General features: G+C 36.4%; 1 protein-coding gene across 2 annotated transcripts in view; it reads right to left on the bottom strand.

Annotated features, from left to right (window-relative positions):
- Nucleotides 1-616: 616 nt before the first annotated feature.
- Nucleotides 617-24,023, bottom strand: part of TGS1 (trimethylguanosine synthase 1) — a 30,839-nt gene continuing 7,432 nt past the window's right edge. For both annotated transcript variants that reach the window (XM_006085282.3, XM_023750974.1), the window contains exons 5-13: nt 22,737-22,854; nt 21,170-21,256; nt 19,649-19,823; nt 17,402-17,708; nt 15,059-15,211; nt 13,320-13,463; nt 10,574-10,790; nt 9,133-9,211; nt 617-1,943 (exon numbers count right to left, since the gene is read on the bottom strand). In XM_006085282.3, coding sequence (XP_006085344.1) covers nt 1,821-1,943; nt 9,133-9,211; nt 10,574-10,790; nt 13,320-13,463; nt 15,059-15,211; nt 17,402-17,708; nt 19,649-19,823; nt 21,170-21,256; nt 22,737-22,854 — 1,403 coding nt within the window. In that variant the 3' untranslated portion in view covers nt 617-1,820. The remainder of the gene's footprint in view (nt 1,944-9,132; nt 9,212-10,573; nt 10,791-13,319; nt 13,464-15,058; nt 15,212-17,401; nt 17,709-19,648; nt 19,824-21,169; nt 21,257-22,736; nt 22,855-24,023) is intronic.

Here is a 24,023-nt window from a genome sequence, read left to right as displayed (position 1 = left end):
AAGGGTGCTTAGGGTTTTATATATATATAGAACAGCGGGTTTTCACCCGGGGGGCCCGGCCCCCCTGGGGGGCGAAACACCCTTTTTTAGGGGGCCCCTTAGACCCTTGGAAGACACATATATAATTACATATTGTTTTTGTGATGAATCACTATGCTTTAATTATGTTCAATTTGTAACAATGAAATTGGGGGTCATCACAACATGAGGAACTGCATTAAAGGGTCGCATTAGGAAGGTTGAGAACCACTGATATAGATAAAGGTCTCAGATCCCCAATAGCCAGAAAGTCCTGTTTCTTCACCTACTTGTAAAAATGAACGAACACAATTTTTAAATGAATAACGAAGGAACACATATTCTTTCTCCTTTCTTTGCCATTTTAATAGAAAAAAAATATAAAGCTTATTACAAAATATATTTCACATTCTTTTTGTAATAGAAATTTTAAAAACACCAACTTTACAAAATAAAAGCAAATTCTAAGTGGAGCAAAGACATGAAAACAAGAAAATTCTGGAAAAAAGACTGGGATAAATGTATTTATATTCTGGGAGTGGATAAGATCTTTCTAAAGGACATAAACCACCCAAATGCAGCAAAGAAAAAAGACTGATAAAATTGAAAACTTTATGTATGGTAAAAAATAAAAAAAAATCACAAAATAAAAACAAAGGGGTCTTTAATTTACAAAGAATTCATACATATGAATAAGAAATAAAAACAATCCAAAAAAAATTAATAAAAGATAGCAGTCAGTTTAAAAGGGGAAAACTATTTTTAAAAGACCAAATGTATGAAAATATTATCGAATCTCATTCATAATTAAGGAAACACTCACAAAGAGTAAGATACCATTTTTCTCACACAGATGGTGGCAAAAATTAAAGAAAGTGCTTGATGATGTCCAGAGCTGGGGAAATGGAAGAAAACATGCACTCAAATCGCAGCACAGAATAGCTGATAATTGCAAAAAACCTCAAAACAGCCCAAGTTTTCATCAATAAGAAACTGGTTAAATTACAGTATATCCGGGAGATGAAATACTAGATGGCCACTAAAAGAAACGAGGTAGAGCTCTATGTATGTACTGACATGACAGGTCTCCAGGATATACTACTAAAAAATACAGTAAGAAAAAAAAAGGTGGTGGTGGTGGGGCCCTATGGAACAGTGCATCAATGGTGGAAAGGTGTATCAGAGTCTATTGCAATTCCTTTCTGTCCTCTAAAGGAATTTAAAATACTGTTATCTTTAAGTAGATGAAGGAAGGGTAGTGGAAGGGGTGGAAGATTTTTACTTTTCATTTTGTACCATTCTGTACTGTTTGTTTCTATCCCTAAAGGTATAACATTATTTATTTCAACAGGGGTTATTAAATGGGTGGATACTCTATCTCATTCATTGTTTTCTTTGTATCTCCTCTTTATTAAACATAACACAATTGATTTTTACACACACACACACACACACACACACACTATATATATATTTTAACCAAAATATATAAAATATTTTTAAAAAACAGACATAGGCACATATATACACACATACATGCTGACTGATATTACTAGTAAGTACAAGAGAAAGCCTACCTTTTCCCTATCAGACACTTACTATCCTAATGAATAATACACACACTAGTAGTTAATATTACTTAAAGATCTCTAAGTACTTCATTAATCTTCTGTAACTTTCCATTTTATATGGTGATATAAGATTATGGGTTTAATAGATCAGTGAATAGAGAAAGAAATTTCAATTGTCTCTGAATAATGTTCTGACTGCTACATGATCTTTCTGTCCTTGTACCATCTCAGTTATGATTCAGAGACTGGTTTTCGAATCAGGTTCCCAAAATAAGCAGTGATTGTCTTCAGTTTATTATTAAGAAAGTTTTGTTCTATTTCCACTTGCCCTCCAGGCCCAGCTAAGGATGCCACCTAAAAAAAAAAGAAGAACAGAAGAAAGTCACATATACACAAACATGATTTCAAAATAAATCCTTCATTCATATGTTTCATCAAATAGTAAGATGACTTGGCTTTTTATTCGAGTCCTTCAAATAATGAGGCATCTCAAATGTTCACTCGTACTTTCCAGGTATTAATGCACTATTTATTGGCAGAAATACCTGTTGCTTCAGACACTTTGACGTTATGGGAAAGATCGCATGGTATGTTATTGCATTTGACCCAATCTCTCCAATGACAGAAGCTAAAGAACTCAGAGGAAGAGAAAATAAACACACCCTCCCCAAATACCAGGTTTATTAAGACAGAAATTTAAAGAGTAAGTCACTTTCCTGAACACTTTTGTCCTGTTCACCTTATCTTTGGCATCTTACCCTCTCATTCATGAAACAATATTTACTGAGAGCCTGCTACATGATACTAAGAATAATCCATCAGAGAGCAAGACAGATATATTCCCACAAGTTCTAGACTCTGCTACTACCTTTTCCTTCTCTAACTGGTCTCTCTTGCTTTTCTCCCACCTTGGACCACCTCTTTAACCTTTTGCTCGTGTGTGTGTGTGTGTGTGTGTGTGTCTGTGGTTTTACTCCCCCTCCTTTTGATTGGGTAAAATAGACTGCTCTTTTTGAGGCCTACTAGAATACAGTGACCAACCCCTTTATTAGGAAGCTAAAAGCACCACTCTTCTCCACCTCTACAGAGTTAACATCAACAGGGGGCTTCAAACTAGCAATGCTTTGTCTAAGTTCCTATACAGATAACGTTTTGTATTTGCCCATTTTTTCATCCAACCTGGGTCTATTAACTAGCAAATATATTATCTTCTAACCCATCATTACATCACCAGACATGAGTTTATCGAGGTAGCAGTGAGGAAGAAGGGAAAGAATGCATGAGAAGCCCTGGAGTCACTGAACAGAACACGGAGTTTTCAATAAAGATGCCCAGGGACAAGTACAACCACAGCAACAAGAGACCTGCCTTCCAGTAATGAACTCCGGAATCGGTAAAACTGTAATGTATTTCTCAAAGAGATGTGCTGTTGGTCTAGTTCAGTGATGGCAAACCTTTTGAGCTCGGCGTGTCAGCATTTTGAAAAACCCTAACTTAACTCTGGTGCCGTGTCACATATAGAAATTTTTTGATATTTGCAACCATAGTAAAACAAAGACATATTTTTGATATTTATTTTATATATTTAAATGCCATTTAACAAAGAAAAATCAGCCAAAAAAATGAGTTCGCGTGTCACCTCTGACATGCGTGTCATAGGTTCGCCATCACTGGTCTAGTTGGCTGGGAGGCTGAAAGGTCTAATCTCAGCGGTATCACACATAACATATAAAGAGGAAATATTTATTGTGCATTCCCAATGAGGATGTATTTCAAAGCATTTCAACTTCCTCGTAGAAAAGCAGCACAGATATAGAAATAGAGAAGAAACAACAGGTCGTTCTATGGTATTCTTAAAAGAAAAAAGTTGTTCCATCAATGCAGAAACCATGTCAACATCAACCCCGTCAGTAAAGGGCAACAAGAGATGGCTGTTTTATTAACAGAAATAAAAAACAACAGAAGTCAAACACAGTACCTCTTATAATGATAAAAAGCACGAGTGCATTCCACTATTTGCTAATAAAAAATGTAATAAAGTAAAACTAGAAATTAAAAATAGTCAACTAGTCTCAGAATGACAACTGTTAGGAATACATTTTTAAAATTATTTTAATCCTCACTGAGGGTATGTTTTTTTGGGAGGGAGGGAGGGAAGGAGGGAAAGAGGAGGAGGAGGAGGACGGGGGGGAGGAGGAGAAGGAGGAGGAGGAGGGGGGAGAGAGAGAGAGAGAGAGAGAGAGAGAGAGAGAGAGAGAGAGAGAGAAAATGAGAATATTATCGATTGATTGCCTCCGGTATGGGCTTGAACCCGCAAACTTTTGGTGCACAGTATGATGCTCCAACCGAGTCAGGGCTAGGAATAATTGTTTTATTTTCCATTTTAGCATCTCTATGTCAGTCTGGTTTTTCATAAGGGCAATAATAAATCTGTCTTTAACTAATAAAAGGCATTTTGACTAGTATATCTAAAGTATAATTATTTCACAATAATTTCTCTATGAGTTAAGATATAGCCTAAGTGTACGATTCCTTCTCCCATTCATTCCTTTAAACAGTGAGTTAATGAAAGAAAGCGAGATTGGGCTCTCTGAATTGAATCTAATTAGTTGCCAAACTTCTACAGTGTTTTCAGGTAGATATAACTTCCATCCAAAGAACCGATTACAAAATGATTTCTAAATCATTCAGTGCTGGAGTTTGATAGGGAAAGTTTAGATAACAAGAGATACACGTCCTGGAATAACGCTCAGATAAAGGGAATAAGAGATAAAGGTAATAGGGGATCTAGAAAAATATTTTACTAGATACAGAAAAGAATTAGACTCTTCTCCTATATGGAGAGATTGACAAATTATATTTATAGCATCCACACTCAGTATAACCTCCCTACATATTATCCAGGGTACAAATCTCCCTGCATGGGAAATTAATGGTCTTGATAGACATTTCTATGGAGAAAATGCACCCTGAATTTTAAACAGCAGACACATAAACTTTGATACCTGGCCCACTTTTAAATTTAGGTTGTTGTGATATTCTAAATGTTCCTTAACAAAAAGTTGACTTTTCTGTATCTCTGCTCTCTCTCAATCTTGTAGTAATGTTTCTTCTCTTATTTAAAAAATACATATAAATTTTCTTCATTTTTAAAAAAAGAAAAGTTAACTTCCCATTGTAATTTGATCCAAATTCAGTACCAAACAATATAACTCTCAGGTTGCCTTTTTTACTTTTATTATTCTCTAGTGTCATTACTCCCTCTAGAGGTAGGAAAGGTGAACGAACTACCAACCATAATTCTGGCAGGATTTTGGAAGAAAATGAAAAACACTAGTTAAAGAGAAAAAGTTAACTTCTTGAGTTAGTGTTAATTTAGAAAAAAGTTTACTTACTGTAACTTTTACAAGAAACAGTAAATTTCCTACTGTCATTCAAGTATCCAAATCAGCCCATCTAATATTTAATATAAAGATCATATAGCCTCTTCTGAGACCAGTTATAGAGCATAATATTTACATGAGAAAAATAAGAATTATGGAATCAATGGGTTCAACCTTCTCTGAAAATCTAGAATGCAGTTCTGAGTCACAGATACGATTAGCAGGTATTATTAGGCTTAATATCAAATTTGTTATAAAAGTGCATGAAGCAAGGAACAGTGCTTTTTCCTGTAACTGGTGCAGCATATAGTATTTGAGAGGCCTAATGTTTACCCACACTGGCTCATAAACAGATGACAGGCTGCAAGATCTAATTTCATCTTCTAATCCACAGAGTAAGAGTTCTGGCTTGTTAACTTTTATTTACTCTTCTCTTAACCCAGAGAATCTCAACTCTGGGAGCACATTACAATCACTTGGGGAGTTCTAAAGAATGTATGCTTGGGCCTCATCCCAGAAAATAAATTAGAGAGAATCTTTCCCAGTGGATCAGGTTATCAGTAGTTTTAAAAAGCTACTTAGCTAAAACTGTAAAACTCTTAGAAGAAAACAACAATGAATTTGACAAGGATTTCTTGGATATGACATCAAAAGCACAGGCAATACACAGATAAAACAGAACTTCCTCAAAATCAAAAATTTTTGTGAGACAAAGAACACTATCAAGAGAATAAAAAGACAACCCATGGAATAGGAGAAAATACTGGCAAAGCACGTATATAAGGGATTAATATCCAGAATACACGCACATGAAAAGATGGTCAACATCATTAGTCACTAGGGAAATGCAAGTCAAAACCACAACGAGATAACATTTCATGTGCATTAGGATGGCCATTAGCAGACAATCACCACCAGAAAATAACAAGTATTAGCAAGAACGTGGAGAAGTTGGGTCCTTTTTGAATCGCTGGTGCAGTGGTTCAGTTGCTGTGGAGAACGGTATGGTGATTCCTCAAAAAACTTAACACAGAATTACCTTACAATCTAGCAATTCCTCTCCTAAGTATATGCCCAAAAGAAATGAAAGCAGAGACTAGATTAGGTATTTGTATACCCATGTTCACAGCAGCATTATTAGCAACAGTAAAAAGGTGGAAAGAACCCAAAATGCCCATTGATGAATGAATAGACAAAATGCAGTATCTACAAACAATGGAATGTTACTCAGTCTTGAAAAGGAAGGAAATTCTAGTACAGGCTGTAATAAGAATGAACCTTTAGGCAATTATGCTAAGTGAAATAAGCTAGACACAAAAGGACAAATATTTATGATTCCACTTATACAAGTTACCTAGAGTAGTCAAAATTTTATAGAAACAGAAAATAGAATGGTGGTTGTTAGGGGCAGGTTGGTGGGGGCTACTGGGGATTTAGTGTTCAAAGGACATAGTTTCAGTTTGGGAAGATGAGGTGAAGTTCTGAGATGATGGTAATGGTTGCACAACAATGTGAATGTATTTAATGACACTGAATTGTAAATGACTTATGGTAAATTTTATCATTACTACTAAAAAAACCCCACTTAGGTAATTCTAATTTGCAGAGAGCTGAGAATCAGTGTTCCAAAGACTAAGCAGATAAACCAAAGATGGGAAAATATAGCAAATTAACATGAGAACATGTGCAGTATAAGCAAGTATATCTGATTTCTGATAAGAGGAAGAGAAAAATCTATATTCTGAGATGTATGCTTATAAATTAAATTCTATCATTTCAGAAATATTAAAGCTATCTATTCTTCCCTTTAGAGAAAACATATCATTTTTCATGTTGGTCCTATTCAAAACCTTAGTAACATTTACATTCTTTGCGCAATTTTATAATAGGATCTTCTAAGTAACAGACACAAGACTTTACTGAGGATTTATGAGTTAGAGGTACTTGTTAAATGCTTTACTCACTGATTGCATTTATTCCTCAAAACTATCACCGGAAAGCCAGTGAGTACAAGGCTGAGACTAAACTCCGGTCTGCCTGACTCTTACTCTCTTTTTCTAGCCCATGACCTAAACATCACCCACATATTCCCACTTCCATGTCATTGACAGTCTTGCCACCTTCTCCTCAACTCCTACAATCTGATCTTTAACTTTAAAGTCCAGTTTACATGCTGTGTCATCCAGGGCCTTTCCTGACACCATCCACCAGAAAGCCAGACTATTTAAGCTCTACCTTTCTTATGAGAAGGCTGCATTATTTATTATTACTATTTTCGCACCTATCTTTAATCTAGGAAGATGCTGAACTAGCATGACTGTTGACTCCTATAAGGTGTCTCTGGAGACAATAGGGGGAAACCACCAAACAAAAAATAGTTATGGAGACCTGGGATGGCGTGAATATGTGTATCTAGAGGACTGAGGGTCATGGCTCTGGGAAGATAAAACAGGAAGAAGGCAAACAAGAAACTTGACCTTCTGCTCTGGCTCCTCCCTACCCATTACCTTTGCCTTGTCTAAACAGTGTATGCTGCCTCACTTGCAGAGACTGTGAACTCTGGTCCATGTTCAGGAGTAAAGTTAGGGCAGTCTAAACAGACGTTCTGTTGTGAGAAGCTGAAACAGGTGGGAACTAACCCTGGCAGCTGCCTTCTCACGCCTCTTTCTCTGAATCCCTAGAGCTGATGAATTACACTCTAAGATTAAAGAGTACCATCTTTAAATGCTGCTTTTGTCCAGCTGCTCCGAAAGGGTGTCTGTGGGAAGCTATGTCTTGAGAGTGTTTTGTGATAAGTGAGCGCAGTCTGTGGTGCTTGGGTCAGCAATCCCAGAGCTTTCCCACCTGCATCCCTTGAAGTTATCACTGGGCTGACACAGGCTATACATTACAATGGACGAAGGGAGCTTTAAACACGATTAGATCAATTTCTGAGGTGGGGATTTTGCATAGTCAGTTTTTTTTTTTTTTACAAGTGTCCCTGGTGATTCTAAAGTGCAGCAAGTATGACCCTCACTGGATTCTGGCCTGTCCTTTATCCTTTTGCATTACTCGAGAATTGCCAATACCCAGAAGATATCTGAGGGTCACAAGTATTTCATGGAAGGAAAACAAACTGGATTATAAATTCTATCAAGCTGTATGCAGAAAGGATAAAATAGATTGAGAATTTAAACTTTTAAATAATAATATTAGAATGCAAATGAAAGCAAAGGTTCAGAAATACTTAAGGATAAAGAACATGATTCGATGGATGCTAGACTGTATATATCTGAAGAATGAACTAGCTAGCTGGAAGACCAGACTGAGGTAATCTCTCAGAAAGAAAAAGGAGACAGAACACTAGAAAATACAGCTGATGTCCCAGAAAAAGGAAACAAGATGGTAAGGAGAATATAGTTGAACAACTAAAGAGATAATTTCTCTAGAATAAGATGAAAAAGCTCAGATTGATAGGGTCAGTTCTCAGAGTATCAAACAGGAGAGAAAGAACAAACCCACACCTAGCAACATTGTAGTAAAATTTAAAATATGAAAGACAAAAGACTTAACAGATGAATAGCACAAGGCAGTATGTAGTAAATGTATTAAAAATTCAACAAAAGCATGAAATAAAGATATCAGATCTTTATGAGGCAGTTATACTAGATCCAATTCTACTAGGGAAAAAACATGCGATTAAAATAAATGCTTATGGTAAAGACATTTTAATGTTAGTCAAGCGTCCTATCCTCCAAAACAATAGTTGAAATGGATCCTGGCCAAATAAAGGTTGTATCTGTCTATATTTCTATTTAGGTGACTATTTTTAGGAACACCTGAAACTTCTATTCTCAAGGTAGGGTTCAGTAGAGACAGATCATGGCTAATTTAGGTGTGCACATATGAACACAACACATTTAGTCATTCTTTCAGGACATATCATTAAAAGCCCAGCATGCTGTTTCTGCGCATGTATGCCAGGAACGATGGAGAAGGAGAGAATGAAATAGGTATGGACTTAACTGGCAAACACTCCCAGTTTTCTAGTAATGGGAAAAAAGTCAGGGACTTCTTATAAAAACATTCTCAATTAAAGCAATTCCCTGGATCTTTTTTTTATCCATTCTTTTGTAACAGTTATGCTAAAGGCTCATGGAAGTTTTTCAGTATTGGCTTACCTGGTCAATATCAGCATTTCTTGGAAGAAAATAAACAATGTTATTAGTTATCTTCTGAGAAAGTCTGAAAATTTCAAAGGTGGACAACAGTTAAGGAAAAGTGACAAAAACAGCAGTTAATTTCTGATCGGAGATTAAGTTCTCCACTTATAACCCAAATGTATTTTAATATGTAGGCATACATTTAATCCTCTAATGAAGCCTAAGAGAATTAAGTAGCTGATTTTGTAACTCAGCAGCACACTGTTCCTGATAGGTCAGAGGTTAGAAGTTAAACCAATTTTTTAAAATTGATTTTAGGGAGAGGGGGAAGGAGAGAAAGAAAAACATAGATAACATCGATCAGTTGCTTCCTGCATGCGTTCTGACCAGGGATTGAACCCACAACCTGGGTAAGTACACTGACCAGGAATTGAACCCACCAGCTTTAAGTGTCCGGGATGACACTCCAACCAACTGAACATGGGCCAGGGCCTATTTTTAACCCCCACCCAAGGATACTACTGATTTTTTTTTTTTTAAGAGAGAAAGGGGTGGGGGAAGAGAAACATGGGTTGCCTCCTGTACACACTATGATGGGAGATCAAAACTTCATCCTAGGAATATGCCCTTACCAGGAATCGAACCTGCAACCTTTATTATTATTATTATTTTTTTGGTGTAGGGGACATTCCAACCAACTGAGCCACTCCCGGCCAGGCAGAAGTTAAACCTATTTTTCATTTATCCTAGTGGTAGGCAACAAAGTCAGAAAATACACAACACTCTTTCTCTTCCTGTCCTTTCCTAGTTAATGTACAAACAGAACAGGAAAGCACCATACCACCTCCTTCCAGTAACGAGTAAAGACAAATAACTGTTCATGTAGTCTACATTCTAAACTTTAATTAGCAATTTTGGAGCATGTGTCCTGTTAGAGTCAAAGGGACGATTCCTCTGGGGAACAGAGATAAAGGGACAAAAAAATATAAACACTATTCTTTATGAAATAAGAGCTTGCTTCAGTACCTTGGAAGGGTAACAGGAAAATGTGAAGACACACAGAGAATTAGCAAAAGTGTGAGTGGAAGAATAGCTAAGGGATAGTCACCCAGACTTTAGGGACAGGTCTCCAGGAAATTCCCAATTTCCAGACAATAATTCCAAACAATCAATGCTCTCTAGTTCTTGTTTTGTAATAGTAAAAGTGGAGGGCAACCGAAGGAATATACTTCACATTTGCTATAACTTTTGGAGATTCATCACCAGTTAACTTTTACACACCTGCTTTTTATGTAAAACAAGCTAGAAACTATCAAATGCTATTAGCTTCTTTCCTCTCACAAATTTCTCTCTCAAGCACACACACACACACACACACACACACACACCCACACCCACACACACACCCTCCCCTCCACAACCACTGTTTGAGTAAACTCTTAGGACTTTCAAAGGATATCCATCAGGAGACATCATTGTCCTAATGTCAAAGGTCTCTGCAGTCGCGTAGTCTGGCCCTCCCCAAGGGGGGCTGAGGAACACAACGTCGGCCTTTAACTGAGGAGCCAGCAGCAGGAAATCTCCGCAGATGAACTCGACTTTGTCTGCTATCCCATACACTTCTGTATTATTTCGAGCAAGATCAATCTTAACAGGATCAATATCAATGGCAATCACTAAAAATGGGATCAGGAAAGATGAGTCAAATGATATTGATTAGTAGTTAGCATTAGTAGAATACTTCATCTTCAGATCAGTGTATTTATTTAACGTATAAGAATATTTTTTTACAGACTAAGCGAGATTTGGCCTCATATACTAGATAGTTGCCACTAAGTATCTACTGAGAGCCAAATAGGTGGTCAGCATTGTGTTCTGTGCGAGGTACAGGCTTAGTAGCAAACACTTGGAAAGGTCCCCAACAGTATATAAAGCCTATAAATGCTAAAATTTCATAAAAGACCAATTTCCTCAAAATGAGGCAACCACCGAATTTGATAGCTTCTACAGAAAAGCAAAATAAAACAAATGTTGACAAACCTCTTTTGTCAACTTAAGAAAGGTAAAAAAGTCTGCTGATGATGTTTAATGGGACATTTTAAGGAAAAGACAACCTTATGTTTTCATCAAATCGGATTTCACTTAATTTACTGCAATTTCATAATTAGCAATGCAAACATAAGTTAAATTTAGCTCACTTACATCTTGCAGTAAGTGCACATGCGCGTGCACCAGTGGCACTATTTTGTACCTGGAAGGGCTAAGTGGAACCCTGATGCGTACACCATGGTCGTGAAGGAAACAAAGCTGTTTTCCAGAACATGGTGGTTTCAAAATTGGTTAATACTTTTGAGAAATAATGCACTTGAACAATGAATACAAGCACAAATTATATCTTGCAAAATCATGCATTTATATGCTATTTTTTCCTGTTCTATATAAACTAACATTCATATTTATAAGGAAAAAGATAAAAACGTCCTTTTCAGCTGCTCAATCCGCTACACTGATAGTAGAGACAGATGGAAAGATATGCTGACAACACCAAAAATTCAACAGAAAAAATGACTTTCAACATCAAGTATATTCAATTAATACCCATGTTTTTATGACTTCCTTTGAAGGCAGACTTTATTTTCAGGCCTAACAGAATGCAAGCATTCACTTTGCTCACATAACTGAAATGCTGACAAATGTTGGATGATACTAAATAGAACTGCACTGTTGAATAAAGGTAGCCACCAGCCACATGTGGCTTTACCTTTCAATTATTAAAATTAAATAATATTAAGAATTTAGATCCTCAGTCACAACGCCACGTTTCAAATGCTCAGTAGCTACTTGTGGCTGGTGGCCACCACAATGGACCGTGCAGACATAGAACATTTCCATCGTCACAGAAAATTCTTTTGGGCAGCACTACTATGGAACTACTGGAAAGGGAAAAAGAAATCTTCAAAAAACAGCAAAATACAAAACTTTGAGAATTCTCTAAGTTTAGAATGTAGACTCCATGAACAGTTATTTGTCTTTACTCGTTACTGGAAAGAGGTGGTATTGTGCTTTCCTGTTGTGTTTGTACATTAACTAGGAAATGAAGCATTCAGTTGGGTATATGCATAGATAGCAACTACCTGAGTGAAGATAGGGGTAATAAGGGTAGATAGTGAATTCAGGGAAAACAAGAAAATAATAGCTATTCTAGTAAATATGAAAACAGCTTTCTCTGAGGAGACCATGTAAAGTCATCAAATGTCATGCTCTGGAGCACAGCAGTGATTGCGTAAGGGCCACAGTTCATCAGCACTCGTCTTAAAAATCAATGCTGAGTTTCACGTCATCATTTCCAAGCTTTTATATTATCCTTTTCAGAATCATATGCTTTCCTAGTTAACATTAAAAACTTTATGTAAGTTAATGAGACTCAACTGAAATTTACTAAAATGGAAGCTATCCGTAGAATATAAAGACATTGGGGGAGCGGAAAAGCATATTCAGAGTATGACTTATGCCCCTAAAATGTCACATTATTCTGCACTTTAAAGTCCTGGCTTCACGACTCAGCTATGTCCATGTGGGCAGACTGTTCAATTTCCTGAAGCCCCTCTTCTTTGAGAAACTGCACACGTATTACCTACTCGACACAATTCCTGGCAGACATATAGTAGTGGAGGGTTTCTTTTTCGTGATTTCAAAGTCAAGCTATTCTGAGGATGATCTAATATTTAAAAGATGTTTAGTGTCACAGAATGTTAAAGCTGAAAGGCTATCACAGAGGATATCTCAAGTTCACGTCGCCTTTAAATTAAGGTTAAATGATGTCCAGAACAGTAGTGAATGACAAAGCTGGGATTCCCTGTCTACTCTTCTTTTCTTTTACAGAATAGTCTCCCCATATTAATATTTTTATATATTGTTATAATCTTGGCTCTACCAAACTTCATCTCTTTATTTCTGTTTATCTGTGAAAGGCAGAAAGTAAAAGATGCACTTCACAAGATTGTTGACTAAATAAATACACACTAAGCACTTACATCTGTATGATACAAAGGGTATGCTTAATATATGCTAGCTATTATTATTTTAAATATTTGGCATTAAATGATTTATATATTAAATGTCAGCAAAGACAAACTGAAGGAAAATGAAACATTTACTGAATAAGCTGAATATAATTTACTTTTCTTCCATTGATGGCTAATTACCTCTCTTTCCAGTTAAGGCAAACTGAATGGTATTTCCTCCGACTCCACAAAATGCATCCACTACAATGTCGCACTCGAAGGACTGACTGACCCGGCCAGCAATGTGTTCAGCAATCTTCTCAGGTGTAACTGAGAACCAGCCCTCTGCGAAGAAAGAGTATTTCTGCTAAGATGTTCAATTTCAAGAAGCCAAGCCAAGCATAAACATAACAATCATTACTATATAATATATACTTTAAAGCCCCACCTTTGTTTCTCTTTCAAAAAACTATAAATAACCTAGTTTGAAAGAAAAGTTCTACAAAGCTTGTTATAAAAAGGAACAGTAGCATTCCCATTCCCAAAGAAAGCAACTATTTTAATTCTGGCCTGATTCTTCTGCAATAGATCACCAATAACTGAATGCAGTTCCTATTTTTATGCCTGAAGTATTAACTACTGACTATCTGCTATGGAAAATGTAAAGTCAGCCATTCTAATTAGCCAACTACCCAAATTCCACAGAGTTTCCCTATGACTTCATTCCCTAATGGGGAACCAATGAACCAGACTTGTACTGGACACTTTGGAAAAATTCAAACATTTCTAAAGGGCCAGGAAAAGCAAGGAGCTGACAGCAAAAGGCCGCAAACCTGTAGGAATAGCAGAACCCTCATTATTTTCAGAAATGAGGTCCCGTGTCCCGTGACCACTCCAGGGGGAAGAGGATAATGCCCTCTTTCTTTCCCAATAGGAGAAATCCACAATTTTAAGGAAAATATTTCTCTGAACAAAATGATGCACCAATTTTCCTGTTTCTTTCCTTTACCAAAACTTTAAATGGCTCCTCATTGCTGGAATAATAAAAATATTAACTACTTTTACAGAATTAAAAGCTTTTATCTAGTCATATTTCTCCTAACAAACTCCTCTGCATTCTTTTAAATATGTAATTTTTTTGTAAATAATTACAAGAGGTTCACAGACCCCTGAAATTCCACCAGTGATCCAGAATTCCTGATTTTGACAGTTGACACCTAATTTAAGTAGTTCCAATTTGAAAATAAACATCAATTTTCAGAATTGAGTTAAGTAAGCTGTTCAAAGTAAGGGCAGGAAAACTTGAAAAAGAATTCAAAGTTTCCAGTGTTAATTCATTACATTACATGTTTCTGCACTAGGTATTTCTTCATCAGATGTTCTGTTTAATAATCTATCAATTCCTAAATGCAGATTAAACCTGAGTCCAAAGTTTTAAAAACACACATATACCCAAATTAAGAGACATTGTGGACATTAACTGGCTGTTACTCTTTGGAAAACATCAAATTCCTGAAAGATAAAAAGAGGCTGAGCAACTATTCCAGATTAAAGACAACCAAAGAAACATGAAACTAACTGCTATATACGATTCTATGTTGTAAGGAAAAAAAATGCTATAAAGGACATTAGTTAGAATAATGGCTAAAACTGGACTATGGACTGTAGATTACAATACTGTAACCATGTTAAATTTATAATTTTACCCGTTACATAAAAATATCCTTTTTTTCTTAGAAAATACACATTCAAGGATTAAGGAATAGGGGCAACTGGATCAGAAACACACACACACACGAAATGATAATGCAAATGTGGCAAAATGTTAAGAAACATCTGAGTCTGGGGAAAAGGGATATAGAAATTTCCTGCTACTCCTGCAACTTCTCCGTAAGTTCAAAATTATTTCAAATTAAAGTTCAAAATTATATATACTTTACCTTTGTCCAATTTAATTCCATCATCAAAACGGGAGAAGAGCCGATACCTCTGGGCCCAGTATTTTGCCAGCTCAGGAACAGCAGCTATTTCAGGAGGCAGACTGATTACCTTCCTGTTCTTGTTTTTCTTCTTCTTCTTCTTTTTAATTTCAGCTACAATAAAAGAATATAAAGAATAGAGATGCGTACTATGAAAAAAGGAAACACAGGTGAATTTATCTAAAAGTGCAGCCACGTCAAATAATTTGGGACTGAGCTCCAGAACATGTGTGCAATCACACACTTGGAGAAGCAGGAGGTACAATGGAAAGAGCACTGACGTCAGACTATAGCCTCTAGTTTGCTACTTACTGGCTCCCCAAGCTTGGATAACTAATGCAGGCTCTCAAAGCGCCAGCTTTTAATTTCTCAAAAGGAATAAATGACTGAGTAGTACTATACCTATTTGCTTTACAGAACTGTTAGGAGATATTATACTATTACAGGTATATAAGCTATTACTTCTGTTGGGTAAGACTCTGCTTCCCTGGTAAATTATAGAAATCCAAACATTTCCTTTCCCTTTTTAAAATAAAATTTCCCAAGGACTGATTAACTCCAACTCTCAGCTAGATCCATCCTTTGAACCCACCCATGACCTAGAAGTCATAGCGCCTCTGAGAAATTGAAACAGGGGTCACCATCTCCATTTAGTAGAAAAGTACCTCGTTCAGAGACTGATTCTTTCTTAAACAATTTTTTAGTTTGCTTATTTGGTTTCAGTTCTGAAATTAGAAGTGTTTTCATAGCTAAATATAATGACAAAAAGTGATGTTGACAAATAAAGCTCTATCATATTTAAGTGATCCTCAAAGATAGGACTATGTCTTACTATAGTCATCTGACCATTGCAAGTAGCTAATGGTCTCATCAACAGCAAAGTGCAGCAAGCTTCTCAAGAGAGGGAACACTGACATTTTGAGTGAACAAACCTTATTGTGCAACATTAAATAATCCAAAGTACTAAATGCCAAAACTCCCCAGGTCATTTGACAACCACCATCTTCCAAATGCCCCGGAGATGGTGGTATCATCCCAGGTGAAAACTACCAACATTGTGGCGAGTGGCAATAGGGAATTAGGGTAGCGTGGGAAAATGGGATTTAGGAATCAGACAACTTGGTACTGAGTCCTTGTTATGCCACTTAAGGCTGTGTGACCTCAAACAAATTTCTTAATTTCTCTGGACTTTATTTTTAGTTTCCACATTTACAGAATGGAGCTAATTCCACCTACTTCATTGGGTACTTTACAGATTAAATGAGAATAAGGCATGTGAAAGCATTTCAGAAATCTGCACCTGCTACATGAACACCAGTTGTACATTAAAAAAATTGTACAATGAAAAAGTTGCTAAATAAAAAAATTCAACTACCTTAAGTATATGCTGTTTAGAAAGTCAAGGAAGTATGTGACAAAGTTATCATAGATCCATTATTCCCCCCCCCCCCCCAAGCAAGATTCAAATTAGCTATTTTCCTTAATACAAAATTAAGGAAAATGAAAACAAGGGGTCACTAGCTTCATTCCTAAGAAAGAAATCATCACAATAAATGTAACTGTTTCATTAGGCAAGTCTGAAATAACTCATCTATAAACTGAGTATTATCTATAATAATAAAAGCTTAATATGCTAATTGGACTGGACAGCCGAACGACCTTCTGGATGTCCTTCTGGACTACCTTTCGGATGAAGCCAGGGATGCAAGGGCCAAGCCCCTTGTATGAATTTCGTGCATCAGGCTTCTAGTTTCAAATAAAAATTTTTACCTGATAAAGCCCCAATGTTCCACCGAATACAATTATCTTTTAAATTATAAAAGAACATTTGCTTAAAATAAATTTAAATAGTACAAGAGTATAAAGTAAAAATGCTACTCTGTTCTCCACTCATTATAGCGAACTACTGTAAACGCTTTATGTCAACGCAACATCCAAAAAAAATTTACCGCTATATACAACCGCTACAAAAATAACAAAATAAAAACGATCTGGCCACCTATAGGGCATGGGACAGAGGATAGTGGCAGAAACCAATCTGAATGGCATAGACAGAGGTATTCAAACAGTTTTGCCATATGCTTTACCTTTGATTTTACCATGCCTGTTCAGTCAAGAGAGAAATGAACTCGGGTGCCAAATCATAGCCATTAGCACATTTACTTAACATGCCTTCTCTCAACTTAAAAGTAAATAGCAGAGAATCCTTAGGTATAGACGACTCATAAGTGAAAACTAGGGAAAAACATTTATAAAATGTATTTATCTAAATCCACCAGCAGGTTGAAGCACATATACTCTTACCTTCAGTTTCCACCTGAAGAGAATCTGGTATATCCTGAGCAACACAATCCTCCTTATCTGTGACAGCTGCTCCGGTGCTGTCCCCTTCATTTTTTTCTGTCTCAGGTTCACCAGCTGAAGGTATGGCATGACCCTCTGCAGGCTCTGGATTGCTCATCTCCAGTGGCTCCTCCTCTTTGGTAACAGACACTCCCTGATCTTCTGAATCACTGCTTGTGCAAGCGTCTTGCACATCGTCGTGAGAAACTGACTCCTGAGATGCTTCCTCATCCATTGGTTCGTTAACCCATTTTAGAAATTTTTCTACCTGAAATTGTAAGATGTTACGGGCATGAACAAATTCCAATTACACAGAATATTTCTACCTGCTTTACCATTTGCGACCTGATTGACAAGCTGCATCACAATTCTTAGCTCTGACGAGTACACTGTATCACAAAGCTAATATGAGCAAGTAATTCCAAGCTAATTGCACTTTCTTGTCTGGACATACCATGACGTTATTAAAGACTTCTTTAAAAGAAGAAAATATCAGATCACACACAAGACTATGATCTTTCTATAATCAATTAACATTAAGAGGATAAAGTTGAACTTTTACAATAGCTTTCCATAAAGGCTTCTAACAACATAACTGTACTATGTGATGTTACCATTACAAATGTACCCACCTATTGTGGAGTCACTAATTTTAGTTTTTCTGCAAGACCCAGGCTATTATCTATGTTAAATGGTACTCAGCACAAAGATGAACTCTAAAAAGATTTTGTGTCTCTAAGAATAAAGGCAGTGCTATCTTGCAAAGGATGCGAACTGCCTTTTACTGAAGCAGTAGAGTCAGTAAGATGATTCCTATAAATTAAGTTTCTTCTATGAAATGTTAACAAGGCTATATACTTTATTGCTATCTTCTATAACAAAAACATCCTCCATAACAGATCTTCATGACTTTCCTAAAAGTTAGGAAATTAGAACAAGAGTGGTAGACAGAAGATGGGCATAGACAACAACCCAGAATCTTCCTTTGAGAGGACTGTGCCTATACATCAATCAGATATCTAAGGACACAACAGCCACATTCTGGACCTCCCCTTCCCCCCAGGAATACTTAGCAGCTATGTTTCTGCTCTTCATGTACAGATGAATATATGGGGGCTATCACATCTAATACATTATAAAAATTCCTATAGGATCAATTGAACCAATACTGGAAATCTGTTCCAGCATAACTAGGGTTACTAAAATATTAAAGTATCACCAGCAGCCAAACAATCTGAAATACATTAATAATAAAAACAGCTATAAAATTGTAGTATGTTTTAGAAGAATACAGAAATTAAGAAGGGTAATTATACAACAGAGGAAAAACAAGTATATGGGGTCTGAGATTTCTGTTGACTTAAAAAAACTGCTGGAGATGTTTCTTTTTTTTCTTTTTCTATAATGGGTAAGAATCACTCATCAAAACCAAGCAAAGGCAATTTTAATTACTTTTGTTTTCCAGGTAGTTGGACGACAAGTACAGCAAAGTCCAAGACAGGGGATATGACTATTCTAGTTAACAATGTGAATCACCAAATTAGCCTTTAGTCTCACGTCATTAGGATGAACTTGTTAGCGCGAAGTTTAATCAATCACCTTTAGGTGACCTCAAAATTAAGGATTACTATAAAAGTTCTATCAGACACTGGACTTCTGGGATCCTACTTAGCCTAGACCAGCCGTGGGCAAACTACGGCCCGCGGGCCGGATCCGGCCCGTTTGAAATGAATAAAACTAAAAAAAAAAAAAAAAAAAAAGACCGTACCCCTTTATGTAATGATGTTTACTTTGAATTTATATTAGTTCACACAAACACTCCATCCATGCTTTTGTTCCGGCCCTCCGGTCCAGTTTAAGAACCCATTGTGGCCTTCGAGTCAAAAAGTTTGCCCACCCCTGGCCTAGACAGATGAGCAATTTCCATTGTCTGTTACTACATATACAAGGCAATTTTATCTATTTATCTTCCCAGACTCTCTCTACTACTTTGTAGCTTTCAAAACATTCCCTTTTCATACTGCCCCCAACTTAATCTTTTCCAAATTTGTTTCACACTATACATGTCTTTAGAAAGCAAGTAGGAAAGAATCTCAGGTGCCCTTATATCTGGTAGAAACAGGGTTCACATTTGAAAACAAAAACTTTAAGGAGCCAAGCTCACAAAATGAAATTCTATCTGTAAATAAAAACAAAATTTATACATACCTTACTCAAAGTTTTGCTTTTCTTAAAACATTTTTTTTCTGTGTCTTCAGTAAAGAAAATGTGTTTATTTTTCAAATTTATTTGTCTTCTCATGTCCAAGAACTTTGACTTATACTTTACATTCTTCTGTAGATATCTGACCCGTCTATGACTGAAATGTGAAATTCCACCATATCTGGGACCAAATCAAAACAAGTTGACTGAAATCTTAAGTTCTATCAGTTTGTTTCTTTATATGAAAAGAAAATAAAACTAACAACTTTCACTATTTTTCTATTAGCAGCCACTACTGTAATTTCATTTTCCTAATTAAGAAATAAAGTTTAAAATGCAGTTTAAATTCTAGCTTTGTATGTTAATTCTCAAGTAAATGTGAAACACCGAAGTTGGAAATATCAACAGTTATAGAGCAGAAAGCAGAACCTACACAGTATAATGTAATAAAGAAATAGCAAGATGGTAGGTCTTTAGTGTGCTTTAATTACTCAGTTCAGTCTTCATGTCATAGGCAATAAACCCTTCAATTTCCTTATATTTAATGCTTGGGCATTTAATCCCAGAGAACACTAATACTTTCTGTACACAAAAGTTCAAAGCAGCTTTATTTGTAATAACAAAATACCACACATAATCCAAATGCCTTTCAATAGATAATGGTTCAACAAACTATGGTACAGCCATAAATGGCATACTACTTAGCAATAGGAAGGAATGAACTATTAGTACATGCAACAAGCTGGGGGTACTTCAAAGGCATAAAGTAGGTCTTAGGAAGCAACCTGGCTATAAATCAATTAAACACCAGGCCCCACTGAAGGGACTAAGTAAATGTACTGATAAGGCAGGCTGTTGATGGTACATTGTTTAGGGGAAAAGAGCAAGCTGTAGACTATGTATAGAATGATTTTTTGTTTTATAAAAAGGAGTAATGTGTGTATATGTACATAGTCATAAAATCATACATGAAAAATTAGGAAGGATATATGCCAACTATTATCTCTGGGGAATGATTTGAAGAAAAGATTTTCACTCTTACTTGTTACTTCTGTTTTGTTTGAGTTTTACTACTTTCACAGTAAAAAAGAAAAATGGTTACTCCAGATTGGAACTTTTCATGGCATGTTTGCCACACACTTCAGATGTACACAGAGTTATGTGAGACACTAGGGGAAGAGAGCCACGCTTAGAATCTCATGAGCTGGACTTGAACCCATTCTCTCCAAGAAATGATGTGATCGTGACTGAGTCAAACCTGCAAGCTGCAGTTGCTTTATTTACTAGTATAAATTGGAGTAACAACACTGGATTGCTTTGAAGTACAACTGAGTTAATACATGTGACTACATCAAAGGTATGGTGATAACTATAATTCTTACAAACAAGAGAGACTAGTGTTTTAACTGCAAATGATATATCTCAAATGATATAAGCTACATACTCATTAGCTATCTGAATATCAGAGAGCTTTAAGTTAGCCCAAGTGGTTAAGATTTAAGGACAACAGCATTTATGTATAATTACTTTTGTCCGGAGCCATGGTTGAATCCTAGAAGGGCACCATTGTCATCAAAGTCTGAATCTGGGTTTTCATCGATGTCCAGCTCATGGCTAAACAGATAAACAAAAGGTGATAAGCCATTATCTCCAGAGCCCACACATTCAGGCAAATATCAAAAGTACATACAGTCAACCTATGCAAACTTTCCCTTTACAACAATTGACCATAATTCACAAACCCAGGAGAACAGGAAAAACAGTATTTTCATCAGGATTTTCCAAATGAGGAAAAGTACCAAGCAGTATTTGGAACACAGTAATAAGCACTCAAAACTTAAACCCTGTCAAGTAATTATCTCTATTCCTGAACAAGGTATCTCTCCATTTTCCTTTGAAAAAATACCAGTTAAAAGCTGCAGCCTTAAACTAATCTCCTAGAGTTTTCTCCAGAGGTTTTTCTGAAAAACAAACAAGGAAACATTTGAAAAATATCAACCCAACCAAAACATTACAAAAGAAAAAAAATATTGTTCAGAAGAATCAGGTTGTGATACAAGTGGTATTAAGTAACTCAGGATCATCCATTTATGGGAGATAATTCTAATACTCCCTACTACCTGGGCAACAGTAATGAGTAAACAGAAATGGTGAGAGATTATTCTTACAAATGAAATGATGCTCACTGAACATTTATGGAGGACCTGTTAGGTTCCAGGAATGTAAGTACACACAGTATGCCTTCAGGAACTAGCAAGAACTAATGGAGGAATTCACATGCAACGTTTACCATGTAGAAGGAACAAAGAGAGGTATGCTTTTATGTACTAGTTGCTGGGCCTCTAAAGCGTGCTTACTGTTTTTCTAGAAACTATATGGAACACAAAAGTCTTATGCGGAGCACTTCATATGCTGTCATAGAAATGAAATGTGCCCAGCTAACATCCAAATTCTGTAATGTCCATCCTTTTCCTGTTGTTTCACAGCATTAGCATTTGACCACATTTTACCTGACATTATTCTCTACTTGTTTAATTACATGTATCAATGATACACTACAAACAGTCCTGTCTTCAAAGGAGATGGACTGGGCTCTAGTTTTGAAGCTGCCATTACCGCTACTTAACTCTGGGCAAAGTATTTATCTTTGTTTTGTCTTAGTATTCCTACCGATAGAATGAGAGCACTAGATTTGATGTATCTGAGGAGCATTTTAGCAATAAAATCCTGTAATTATTCCCAGACTCTTGGGAAAAAAAAAATTAGAACTTCCTTAGAAAGATAGACTGTACCTACTTATATATTACTAGTTAATAGCTACCATTCATTGATAGCTACTAATATCTTAGTATATTACATGCTAGTTCCAATCTTCCCAATGATCTCACGGAAGAGGCATCAGTTCCACTTTATAGGTAAGAAATTGTGGCGGAATTGAAGAGGCAGAGTTGGGATCTGACCATGCTCCAAAGCCCAGGGTCTTGTCTCTTCTCCTCACAGTGCGGAAATGTCACAAGCACTCGGTAACTACTCACTAGAGGAAAGAGTGGCTTACACTAACACATTCCAGAAAGAAAGGTAACGTGCAACTTGCCTCCTCTTGAGTTTGCTTGGCTGGCGTTCAGGTGGATCTTCTTCACTCTCATCTCCATCAGTCTTGTTGGGAGGTGGTCTTTCTTGGATTGTGTTTGCTTCTGAAGACTTCTGTGAATCTAAAGAGGCAGATTATTACTGTGGATGTCTCCCCTTGGTTTGACAACTCTCCTGCCATGTACAAAGGCAATCAAAATATTTCCTGCAATGAACTGTACATGTACATAAGACAAAGTGTCAGACCACATCTACCGATTCTGTGTATCTACACGCAGGATCTCAACATAAAAAAAAAATTGGAGCTATGTCTATTAATGTTCAAAAGTTTCCATGACTTAGCTACTTAGAAAGTGAACAAAAACTACTTTTTCCTGATAGCTATCTAACTCTACACAAATTATTCCACAAAGTTACCTTTGTCATAGCTATTAGCTATTGCATTTTGATGAAATTTTAATCTAAATGACTCTAAAGATGTCATGATCACATTGATTAAAAGGTTCTCTTTCTTAAGAAGTAAATACATTTAATTGTCTCTAACATAGCTCTTAAAGTAATAATGGAAGTAACAAAGATAAACACCACCACTTAAAAAGAGTATAACTTGTTGTGGCTCCAACTGAGGTACATGTCTGTCCTTGTTCTTTATTTCTTCAGACTGGAACAAAGTATGTGGGTGAGAATAGAAGTGGAGAGGTGTCTGCAATGTAGACAGTGGGAAGCTTTGAATATGTGGGGACAGACTATTTCAGGAGAACACCCAACCACAAACAGTAGAAAACATACTTATAAAAAAATGCAATATGCTGAAACCGGTTTGGCTCAGTGGATAGAGCGTCGGTCTGCGGACTGAAAGGTCCCGGGTTCGATTCCGGTCAAGGGCATGTACCTGGGTTGCGGGCACATCCCCAGTAGGGAGTGTGCAGGAGGCAGCTGGTCGATGTTTCTCTCTCATCGATGTTTCAAACTCTCTATCTCTCTCCCTTCCTCTCTGTAAAAAATTAATAAAATATATTAAAAAAAATGCAATATGCAGGGTAGGGCAAAAGTAGGTTTACAATTGTGAGTACACAAAACAGTTTATCCTTTTATTATTATTTATTAATTATTGTATTATTTTCCATATGAATGACTATAAGCCTACTTTTGCCTCACCCTGTTTACCTTATGTTTTGATCTCAAGTGAGTATCTAAAACAAATTAAAATCTAGAATTCTTAATTTGATCCTGATGGCAGTTACACTGGAGCTAATTACAGACATGGAGAATTATATACATAGGGAACAGG

This window comes from Myotis lucifugus, unplaced genomic scaffold, assembly GCF_000147115.1.
Source record: "Myotis lucifugus unplaced genomic scaffold, Myoluc2.0 scaffold_17, whole genome shotgun sequence".
In the NCBI taxonomy this organism is placed as follows: domain Eukaryota; kingdom Metazoa; phylum Chordata; class Mammalia; order Chiroptera; family Vespertilionidae; genus Myotis; species Myotis lucifugus.
This window is presented reverse-complemented; position numbering and strand designations above follow the sequence as displayed.